The 13149-nt window shown below is 29.4% G+C and overlaps 1 protein-coding gene across 1 annotated transcript in view; it reads right to left on the bottom strand.

The window, feature by feature from the left end:
* The window catches only part of LOC113366800 (ecdysone-induced protein 74EF), a gene marked incomplete in the record, with an annotated part of 259620 nt that overhangs the window by 7013 nt on the left and 239458 nt on the right, over positions 1-13149 (bottom strand). Inside the window, 2 exon segments of the mRNA XM_026608455.1 lie at positions 11356-11484; positions 12364-12540. Coding sequence (XP_026464240.1) covers positions 11356-11484; positions 12364-12540 — 306 coding nt within the window.

Consider the following 13149-nt stretch of genomic DNA (forward strand, 5'->3'; position numbering starts at 1 on the left):
TACAAAACACGATGCTGTGAAAAAACGACTGGAAAAAGATCGCAAAAACGAAATAAAAAAGAGCAGGTAAGCACGGAACAAAGAAAAAAATCGAAAACAGGCAAATAAACAGTAAAACAAACCAAGATACCAAGTAAACACTCGACATGCAGCAATTCTGCATCTACAATTAATCTTCCAAATTATGAAACCGGTTTCTATAAATTATTATTAACACTTGTTAGTAATATGATCACACTTACAGCCAGATTTTTGAAATAGATGTCAAAATTAAATATGACTTGAACCAATATCTTAAATTAACATAATGTCCTGATATTCTACAAAATAGGAATTACTATGTTCAATAATTACTAAAAACGTGGTGCACTATGCCGACAGTTTGACAAGATCACGTCTGCTTCGGGTAACCTTCAACACGATCAGCAAAGTCGAAAGTCGTTGACCAGAGTGTGATCCTCAGGATCACCACAACTCACCCATTGCACAAGAGCGCGCGGTGTCGAGCCAAACGCAGGAAAACCTATACAGACACACATTGAGCCAACAACACAATGCAACTCGATATATACACTGAATACACACCGCGAATTATATGCACAAGAAGGCACAGAGTTTTCCTACTTCGACTTAATAGTCTTAAACACCACAAGGGATAAAGATGCCTGTCAGTACTAAGATTTCCGACGCAGACTATGAAATAAAATTCATGCATCCACTAGATTGGGATCTGACTTGATTGTCAGAGTAAGTAACTTATTGTTCTCAAAGTAAATACTTCAAAACATATTAAATATTTTTTTAAATATTAAAGACTAACAAGGAGAACCTCAGGTTTACTTTTCTGGGATTTTGATGAAACTTTGCATTGTGATAGACTTTATAGTCAAACCGAACACCTTAAAATATTATAGGCCTATGAAAAGTAGTTTAATTTTAAAAATTAAAAGATGCCAAAATAGACCGCGCGCAATACGTACGCAAATAGTGTTTTTTTAACAACATGTCTCGATAACTGCGCTAGAAAGCGCTTGCTCCTACGTTTTGCATTTGGATTCATAGTTGAAAATGGTCGAGGTCAAATCCCATCAGCTTATAATTTATTTTTTATTTTTTCAAATTTATTTTTATGTTTGAATAGTTAAATACCGCAAAAATATTTATAATTATTAACTTTTTATAACTATTTATAATTATTAACCTTTCATATATTTTGTGAAAAAAAGTACTTATATTATATGTATTTAAATTGGATATTGAAAGAATTATGATAATTGTTTTAACACATTAAACATTATTTATTTCTGTGAAGTACTTATAATATAATATTTATTCATAATTCTTAGAATCTGTAAACATATGTAAAGAAGGCGTACAAGGTTTTTAGGGAACAAAAAATCACGAAATATCACGTGGAGGAAGGAGGAGTATAGTAAAATATCACGTGTATTTATTTTTTACTTGAATTTTAATTTTAATTTTATTTAAAAATTAAAAGTTGCCAAAATAGACCGCGCGCAATACGTACGCAAATAGTGCTTTTTTAACAACATGTCCCGATAACTGCGCTAGAAAGCGCTTGCTCCTACGTTTCGCATTTGGATTCATAGTTTATAGTTGGAAATGGTCGAGTTCGAATCCCATCAGCTTCTAATTTATTTTTTATTTTTTCAAATTTATTTTTATATTTGAATAGTTAAACACCGCAAAAATATTTATAATTATTAACTCATTTCATATATTTTGTGAACAAAAAAGTACTTATATTATATGTATTTAAATTGGATATTGAAAGAATTATGATAATTGTTTTAACACATTAAACATTATTTATTTCTGTGAAGTAATTATAATATTTATAAACTATACAGAATTCTTAGAATCTGTAAATATATGTAAAGGAGGCGTCCAAGGTTTTTAGGGATCAAAAAATCCCGAAATATCACGTGGAGGAAGGAGGAGTATAGTAAGATATCACGTGTATTTATTTTTTACTTGAATTTTTGAAAAATCCAAACATTTACAAAAAAAATAAAAAAATTAAATTTTTTTTACGTAACTGAAAATACACGTGATATTTGATGGGGGAGGGGGGTTAATTTTGAATATCACCACGTATCACCAAGAAGGAGAGGGTCAAAAAATCTTTAAAAAGTTGATCACGTAATTAATGGACGCTCCCAAAGAGCTATGAAATTTCAATAAAGCTAATACAAAATATTTAATAATTATTACTGATTTGTAAATTGTTAGAAAAAAGCAATTATTATTCCTCATGAAAGAGACCAAGAGAAGAACGACTCAACAAAATCATTGGAAGAACGATTTCCGGCCAACGAAGTGAGCGCACAGAATAGAGAGGCTATAGCGCCAACGGAAATGCTGAAGTCCAGAACTCGACGGAATACTTTGCAAATCTGGTTTATGCAATGTATGCAATATCGACGAGATCGCGGGCTCGTCCAGATTATTATCAGTTGTGCAAAAGAAAAGGCACATCGATTCTGTTGTGACTCTGCCTTGAAGCAATTCACGGAATTTAATAGAAATTAATACATAGACTAAGAGGCTTTCAATTTTTGAAGTTTATCTAAACATTTTAAATAATTATAAAAAATAATTATAATTTATACCCAATGTTAACTTTTTCAAATCAAAATTCAGTTTTGATCAGTTCAAATCGTGTAGATCAACAAATATTAAGGGTGTATTCTAGTATAGAGGCATGAAAATAAGGTCATTTTTAATTCACCATAAAAAATGCAATCAATTTTTATACTATCATAATTTTTATAATTTCTTTATCAACGTTACAAGAGTACAATTATTAATTTTAAAAATTAGCATTGAACCATGCCCACGATTGAAACACTCCTAGTAATCCAAAATGAAAAAATAGATTATTAATCTAGAATGATGTTGCTATGGTATATACTAGGATAAAGTTAAAAAATAAATTTTTGGCAAAATGTTGACTGTTTGAAAAGGATCAATCTTTTACCACTTTTTGAGTTCTTCGATTTTTTAGCAATAATTTTCATTTTGTTACTAAAATATACTTCTTCAATATTATGATTTTATTAACTTAATAAATAATATAATATTATCTATCTAGAAAAACATAAACTATGTCTGTACAGTTAAAACGTTCTGCGAGAAAATGTCGCATAGACATGGTCGTCTTGACAAAGTTCTACTGTATATAGAAAAACTATTAAATATGCATTTTTGTATTGTTAATATTATATCATTTGATATGTCAGAAATCTTAAACCGATAGTATAAAAAAATTCAAAATAACTAATTTATTAGGATAATAAATCTTATATTTTTGTAACGTTTTAAAACTGAACTTTGAATGACTGAGAAGAATCATTTTTTTATATTTTTCCCATAAATGCGCACTTACAAACAGAGTGGGTCATTGCATCGTATTTTTGTATATTTATTGTATTGAGTCAGGTTATGTTCGAGCCGCGAAAAAGCCAGCGGGATAGCGACTCGAATACAATGAGCAAATCATGCAATAAAAAAATATTACCGTACTAATATGACACACTTAGCATTCGTTAATTTCAATAGACCAGATAATAAACAAAATCATTCCACCTACAATGATCATAATTAAAATGTATTTTTTATCGTTTCCGACAGATGTGCTAGACCGTAAAAATGTTAACAATCGTTGTATTATTTGAAATAATAAATCGTTTATTATTATGTATAAACAAGTCTATATAAATATTAAATATTCCAAAAGTGAGTTTACCACAGATATATAAAAATTTGAAAATGCACGTAATTTTCGCACACCAGTTGACATTTGGGAATGAGGTATATGAACTAGTAATTGAAATTTCGAGATGTCTGAGTATATGCCTGAGAAGTGTATAAAGAAGATTCTCTGGAAATTTCAAGTAAGCCCAGTAGCACTCGTGAAATCGTGTACATTGTATTGAAAAGACAGTTTTAAGAAAAACGCGATTCCTTCAAAAGGAAGGAAACAGAAGAGGATTATTATGGTCAAATAGCTGTGCCTCCAAAAATAATTTAAATAATATTTAAATTTTATTCTTAAATAGTTTAGCTTTGAAAATATGAATAATGAATATAAAAAAACACAAAACGATTTTTTCGAATTTTCACACTAAAATAACCTCTTAACACTTTCCCCCATATACATTATCCATATTATATATATAATATATATAAGTCTATATAAAAAGTATTGATTTGTATGTGTTTATTTATTGTGACTATCAATAAAAATAAAGTCACAGATGAATGTCATTTTTTTTTTCAAATTCTATATAATCATTTATTTAAAACCCAACCTTATGTTCATGTTATGTTTTCTTAGAACAGTTAATTTTTTAACGTATAAAGGGAATTTAATATAAAAATAGAAAAATATTTACCAACTACTGATTGATCAATAGTTGTCGTTCACAGTTTCTGAGAAGTATAATATAGGGATAGTCATACAATGTTAAAAGACAACAACCAGATTATACGCCTCGCATTGAATATTTTCGCATATTTTCTAAGTATTAAAAAATATTACGTAAATCCTGACCTTAGTCAATGTCATAGCTCGCACAGCATCGCCCCGTGATTCGCAAATCGACGCAAAACCATCGTATTTTAAGAAATCTTTAATAGATCACTAATGCCAAGAACAAAGATACAGGAACTGTAAACCGATATAAAATGTACCGACATAGGTTCTTAGACTGAAAATTCAGCAACTAAATTGCTCCAAAATAATATTAGAATTAAAAAAAAAATGTATCCCAAAGTCAATTGCATTTCTTATTTTTTACGTTTTCATTGGCGAAAACCTATCAATTACGCTGATTATATATATTAAAATATATAATAACATTGGTCAAATAAATAAGTTTTATTAAATAACAAGTTGCAGAAAAAGCATAAATATACTATCAAAAATATTAGCTAAAAATTCTGCCGTTGTTCATATCGCGTTAAGCTAAATAAAAAAAGTACACATAGACGGTACATAATATACTCATACATTGCAAAAGATAATATTAATTAGAGGAAAACGATAATACTTTGAAGATAAGGCGATCATTTTCGATTTTGGTCGACTTTCTAAAACAGCTGATAATATATTTTCAAGGGCATCACTTAAATATTGGTTTCTATTTTATATAAAATTTCATATATAGTCAAATGTCAATTATATTTTATGAATTAAAATAGTTATTAGGTTTGTTGACCTAAAACCTTATCTAATTTTCAAAGTATTGAACTATTGATAAAATTTGTGTGTATTATAATTTGTGTAGGTCATACTGGTAAATCAGGTCAGATAAAAAAACAATTTTTGCACAGTTTCTAGTGTATAATAACATTTTTATTAAAATTAAAATGTTAATTCATATTAAACTGCACATTTATTATATTGAAAATTGTAAATAAATTGCATTTGCAATAAAGATATTTATAATTCATAAAAAAACAAAATATTTACATAGAGTATTTATGAATCATAACTATCAAGTCGCCCGTTGTTATTATTAGTGTTGAATATTTATGAGATACCTGCGTGCGATATTCTTCTATTTGATGCTAATAATTATCATAATACAAAATAATTAAACTTATTACAACTTTGAAAGTAGTAACCATATATGCGATTGTTTTCTCAATTAATTAATTCTTAATACGTGATCAGTTACCTAACCTATCCTAAGCCGCAGTTCATTGTTATCAGTATTGCAATGAAAATTTGTAGACCATTATCAAAAACTGGCGGTTCATCATCAAGGTGACTTTCGATAAAAATGAAGTGCTTCATGTGAGATAAGCTTTTATGCCAAAAATGCCATTTTGTTTGAATAAGAAGCGTAGATGATTGATTTTGCTAGCAGAAAAACAACAACAGAAAACTACTATCAATTTCAAGTTGTAACACACGTCGGGGAAAAACTAACTCATAATTGCGATTGTGGGAGTTTTTTGTTCAGTATTTTCCAGAATCAAAATAATTTAATGGTAATAAAAATACCTGATCTGTGTGGGAAATTAGCTTATGTTAGTAGTAAACAGAAAGATTACGTAATAATTGGAATATAGTTATAAATAGATGACTATAAAAATATGTAAAATATGTTTTATTTTTTATAATTATGTTGCTTTACAGTACCGAGAAGCTTTTGTAATATTATTTCTTCGGAACTATAAGTTGTTTGTCTTATGATTTTCTAGTAAGTAAATTAACACAAATGTAATTTGAATTGGTCTACCAGATAAGACCTGTATTATCTATTGTCCTTCATTTGAGTATTCAATATGCGATGGAAAAGTGAATTAATAAAGGTTAATTTTATGAAATATAAAAAACTACAGTACTAAAAAATTTGAAAATTAATTTGATGTTATAATTTATTACATATAGGAAAAAAACCTAATGTATTTTAAATAGATTAATTATCAAAGTTAGTAAACAACAAATTTAGCACATCATTAATCAAGAAAGTAAACAGCAATCAAAAATTTTATCGAGTTTGTCAATAATAAGGTAATACAAGTAAATAAAGAAACAGATAAAAACCAAGTAAAACGCCTATGAATTACGCCAATTTACTGTTTTATCGATTGATAAAGTGCAAATGCAAAACATCCGCCTAATCTTTCCTAATGATCCGTAAATCGTTGGTCAATTTGTAATCAGCAATGACACGTCGTTGGGGCGCGCATACAGTCAAAGAAACACTGTATTTACAAGCAATTGCGTTTTTAGGTGAGCGTTTGGACCACATGACCCGTCTGCGAAATTTGGAGGTCGGCTGCAGTGATAACATATCTTGTCATTTTCTCTGTCTTATTTTTTTAACTTAAAAATATATGTAAAAGTCTCAAATATAAGATCGATAACAGATATCACTATGTTGATCAAAAAAAGTATATATATATGGACTAGATAATGCATTATAAGATTAGACTTGAAGTCTAGATATTAACTTTCTAGAACAATAATGTATATGCATTTTCATGTCAGAGTAATAAAAAATATGAATGTGTTTATTCCAAATAAAATTTCAAAATTCATTAAATTAAATAAATTTAAGAATGTAAAAAAACTTACTAAATTAACAAGATTATAGAGAATTTGCCTTATCCCAATTATCAATCAGATTCCCCTCTGTCTACGAAAGCAACAAAGGTATCATGTAATTGAATCGATAAAAGTATGTAATTGAAAATATTAAATCGATACCATTTATCATTTATAAATTTAATTCTTTTATCAATATAGGTAAACAAGTTATCAATTGCATTATCTGTGAGAGTGCTAGGTGCAAGGGAAAGTTTTTGTTGGCTGATCGATAACACAAAAACGCAGACGTCAAAATAAATGATAAAAAATGTCGAAATATCTAATTTATTTATGACTTTTATAAAAATACTGACATTTACGAAAATGAGATTTCATCTTGATTTAGAGACAAATTTTATTCGATAAAGAATCAATATATTTAGTTCTCAGACGATAGCGTCTATTAATTGTAACAACTTTAGATAAAAAAACGTATAAGTAAAATCGATTATTACAAATTCTTAAGAATATAGTTACTCACAAAATCTCTACAATTTAATGAATGATTCAATTGAACAGATAAATTCTATTGCTATAAAAATTTCACTTTTCATATTTTCAATTTTAAAGTGAAACATACAAAATGTTTTTATGAATTTCATGCTACGGTAAAAAGCGAAATTTTCTTCACCCGTTACTTGCAAATGGCAAATGTCAATCTGAGGTCGTTCGCGGAAAATGTGTCTAGACTAGATGGAAAAATAGTACCGCGTACATTGGGAGCCATGCATCAGTTATAGATTATTATACAGGAAAGTTGGCAGCCAACTCTATTGAATGGACCAGACCAGACGAATCAAAACATCTTCCCCGAAATTCCTGGCGCGTTAGAAAGTGATTGCAACCGGTGCCGGGTAATGGAACGCGGCGGCGAGACGCTTACGACCTTCGCGAGAGCGATCGACCGGCGAAATCGAAAGTGCGACACATTGAAATAGAATCTTCTATCATAGAAATTGTGAAAATGAAAAAAACAATGGAAAAATTCATTGCACAAATGCCTAGCGCCTCCAAGATAAAAGTAACGGAAATAAGATATTGAAATTATGTAATTATTTTTAAAGATTTGTCCAGTATGAAATGCCAAAAGTTTTCAGTGGGTTTTTTAAATAGTTTAAGTAGGTTGTAGACAGTAATTTAAAATGTATCACAATGAAAGAAATCAATTGCAATATATTGTATTTATTTCCTAAATACCGGCTAAAAAAGATTTTCATCTTTTTCGATGAAAATGCCAGATAGAAGAACATCCAAAAACAAATAATCGACCTTGAACGTCCTTGAATGCAAAGCGTTTCTAATCTCCTATTCATTTGTTATCATTCAGTTCTAGACTTCTGGTCCTAGTCCAATAAACAACAGCCTCACATATATTTACTCTTTAACGCACACTTGGAAACGCAAACACATAATACGCCGCAGCATCTTCAGTCTATGTATAACAAACCGAGTATTTTTTCAACGCTGAATATAAATCGAAGTTATTTTCAGTTAAGTAACCGAACAAAACACAGTCTGGCTATATACAGCGCGAGTTGAGAAGGTCAGTTTTGTGAAACTATGTTTACTTTTATCAACGACATCAGCAAATATCGCTACTCATTTTGTCATTAAGTTTAACATAATTCTCAAAAACACTTGTGCAATTATTTATCTCAGAATTTTCCTAACAAAGAAACATTCATATGGAAGTCTGGCGAACTGCATATATATCAGAAACATCACAAATTTAGCGAATACGAAAATGACTGTTTGACATAGGGATTTAGAAATATAGTTCAGGCAATATGTTTCCAAGTGAGAGATGGGACAACTATTTGGGATCTCATCTATAAAAAATCAAACTCATATTTAATTAAGTATATTATCACAACTGCTCGTAGAATCCTCAAGATCTGGTCGCTGTTCAAATAAACCCACACTAATTGTTAGCCAAGGAAAAGTTTTATTTGTTACAAATTTTAATTAACCCGACAGGTCTTTGATGTATTCAATAATAAATCTTTAAGTGATTTAGAAATACCAAACAAGTTCTACAAAATCTTCTTTGAATCCAATGAGATATTATTATTGTTGTTTGAAAATTCCCGTGCGTATAAAAATATCCATCTTCATAATTCACACATGTACGTAACATGTATAGGAATATACACAGGTGCTCGGATTCTTGTTGGGATTCCACGACTCGCCCAGACAAAGCGAACCGGTATTTTGATATGAGACCGAGACTTAAGAATCGGTAGCGTCATATTCGTGTAATACATTACATATGGAACTGCGTATCACATAACATTACACATAATAATAAATAATAAAATTATTGATTGGAATCTAATTATTTTTAATCGGGCATAGTGAAATCTACCCAATTCATAGCACATTTCATTGAACGTCCAATTCAGTAATGCCGGTTAATTTGTTCTATATGAACATCTAATGTGGCAAAAATAATAAAAAATAATTTTAATGAAGTTATGTGATATATGCTATGTTACATGATATCTATTTATATTACTTTTTACCTCATATGCGAGGTAAAACAAAAAAAAAATTAAATCCATTAAATGTCTACTTAGTTCTTTTTAGGAGGCTCATGCTTCCGGGCATCGTCTGCATAAATGCAATAATCATTATTGTTTGAATGGACAAGGGAATGTTTGGTCGGACATATAATGAGCACGGAACGTACGCACACATGGGCGAAAGAAAAATACATTTATGACGTGTTTATATACGATTGTGACCGGATGGTATAATCAAATCAAAGACTTCCGCTGGAGCCCAACATGCACTGTATTAGGCACTGCTACCTCAACTAGTGCTAGTAAAAAGACATCAATAGAATAGATTTTATTCAAACTAGTGGGGTACATGTACATGGCATCGTGCCTTAGAAAAATTGCTGGAACTTCCCGTAACGTAATTAAAAATTTTGGTACCGAACCCAAAAAAATTTGCACAATATGTGTACACGTTATTAAAATCTCTATAAAATATCTGATAATTCGATGTACATATGTCCAATAAACATTTTTTTAACCTTTTTTTTATTGAGAGTCCATAACCGCTGGACCTGCCTTCCCAAAAATTTAATCAGTTCTTCATCTTGTCAATACAAGTAAAATGTTTTTTGACTTATTAAAATCGAACGCTCCGTTCTCTTAAAAACTGTGTTACCGAAATAATACGTTAAAATCATAAAACGCCTATCATTGCAATATGTCAATGAAATACTAATAATTTCTCACAAATTTGAATTAGCTGTATTTGTTATAAAATATTTTACCTTTTAAGCTTATAATATTAGTGGGCTAATATTTAGCAATATCATTCCACAGGGTCCAACTCCCAAATAAAATAGGAATCTTATAGTAATGCTATGTTACGAGTCTATAATCGTATGAGTTTATAGTCACAAACTGTCCAAAATCTATGTGTTTACTGTGCGATCACATAAAACTTTACGTATGTGTTATCTAAGAGACATCAGAAAGTTGCACTTACTGTAAATTTGCTATTTCACAATTGTGCGCTTTGGAGGTTAGGTTTTATGTGTAAAATGCCTGATCACACAGCAAATAGCTTTTTGACAGTACGTTACTATCAATTCATACAAAGATAGGCCCGTAACATAGCGTTACCATTAGCCCCATAATTTTTATTAAAAATTTATTATTCATAACAAAGTGATTATATTTAATTTTTCATGGGACTATAAAGAATATAAAGTGTCAAAAAATCGAATAAATTAATAACGCAACTAATTTCAACATTTTTTAAATCAACTTTTCAACATCGACAAATTATTTACTTATAGACAAAACATTTAACTCACTAAATTATTCAAACCATTCAGAAAAGAAACGGGTTAAATTCTATTTATATTTACATAATAAAGATCAAGGAAGAGAAGAAACTTATTTGGGCCATTTGCAGACATACCCATATGTTAAAATAAAAACAAATGGAGGATAGGAATCAGTGTCGAATAATTATAACTTCTATAAACAACCGCTGATGTGTGTATGTATGTATGTATGTGTATATTGTGTGTATATATATATATATATATATATATATATATATATATATATATAGAGAAAAATATTTTCCAAAAACAGTTGACCATACGCCAAATTGACGAAACTTCAAAATATAAAATCGTTTAAAAATTAAAGTATAAATATATAATAATTATCACAAATTATTAGTTGAAGTTTTCTACTTACATTGTGACGTTGACCTCTGGTAATGGTAACCTCTAACGGGTGGAGCGTGATGGTAAAACTGAGGTGGTAAAAATGCTCCTTGTAGTGAATGATGATGAGATCCTGTAGGAGATGTTACTAATCCATGTCCTATAATTATAATGAAAAGGTAACTAAACTCAATTCACCATATAAATTTAAATACATTTTATAATAAACAAAAAAGAATTATTTACTATTACTATTTTTTACAATTACAATTTTTAAAAATATAGCGATCAGTACACATCTTATTGCCTGTAAAATATTTAGGACGTATTCTTATCTATACTAGTTATTAAAATAATTTTTCTAAATGATTAATCCAGATAAATCTTTAATTAATTTCTATTGTAGTCAAATTGACGAAATTTTGATGGAAATAATTAATGATTAGATATACTTTATTGAATGATAAATTGTTTATGTAATATGTGATAGCGCATCAGGTCGACAATACTTCGAATGCCACATTTGAATATGATTTGCATATTAGCAGATATTAGAATTTATTCGATATGATAAGTATACTGAGAAATCGAACATCATTATTCAAAATTCAGATACCCAGTAATTCAGCATAAATTGAAATGTACAAGAAACATGTATATAATATGTATTATATATAATATATTATGGAATAAAATAAAAATTATCATTTACCCCGCATCAGAATAGAAAAGTTATATTTGAAACCTAATTGCAAAAAATTATTTTGTGGCAACAAAGTTTACTATTATATAATTATAGATGTGGTTATTACCGAAGTGCTAATCTAATAATAGCTTAAATTGACTTCTTATGAAAATATTTTTATACGACCAAAATAGTCAGCCTAAGGGACAATCAAAGTATCTCATTCTAATTTTTATTTGTGAAATAACTTATTAATCATAGTTATGCGTTAATGCGTTTTCATAATTAAAATGTGATCAGCATTTAAAATATATTATTTTACAAACACATACAGTGAAAGACATAGATACAAACCGTTTTGGGAATGGGCTGGCAGTGCTTGATGGGAGGAAGGTGCTAGTCTGGCTTTTAGTTCTTCACTGTGTGCCCCTGGGGGTGGTGGGGCTATAACACCACCTTGTCCACCACCGCCCGAACTACTTGAATCCACGTCCGAGACACCACTGTCCGCCGGACTAGGAGGCAAAGACCCTGCAAATGAGATGCAACTATTAAAAAAACTGAATTCCTAAATACAAAAGGAAAAACTTAATTGAAACTATATTAAATGTGTCATTTATTTTCGTACAAATATTATAATGAACCCATGATTTTTTTAAAAACATATGGTCATCAAAAAACGCATGGTCGCTTATTACAATAATCAATTAATCCAAAGTTGTGGTTGTGATTGTAGATTTTATTTACAATAAAAAATTATTAATAAGCTCTTTTTCTAGATTAGTCTAGTTTTTTCAAGTATCTTTTATTCAGAGTCGCCACTGTTACCAGTTAATTCAATGATTACCAGTTTGTGCTTTTAAACCCTTTTGCAGAATAACGTTTAACGGTGACTTCAAAACTAAACTGAATGACCAAAAAACGCTGGTACAATTGTATTTCCAAAAATTAAATCAATTTACTTCTAATCGAACCTATTCCATTCACAATAAAAATGATTAAAAACCCTTTTCACTTAACCCTTTTTTGGACAAATTTTTGATAACCCAAATTATGATTTGACATCAAAGATGCTATTGCTACAAGAAATACTAGTTCTGCCCGGCAACGATATGAGTAATTGTGGAAACTTACAAATTC

The sequence above is a fragment of the Ctenocephalides felis genome, unplaced genomic scaffold, assembly GCF_003426905.1.
Source record: "Ctenocephalides felis isolate EL2017-DRISC unplaced genomic scaffold, ASM342690v1 CF-g0.4_SCAFFOLD_01170, whole genome shotgun sequence".
Lineage (NCBI taxonomy): Eukaryota > Metazoa > Arthropoda > Insecta > Siphonaptera > Pulicidae > Ctenocephalides > Ctenocephalides felis.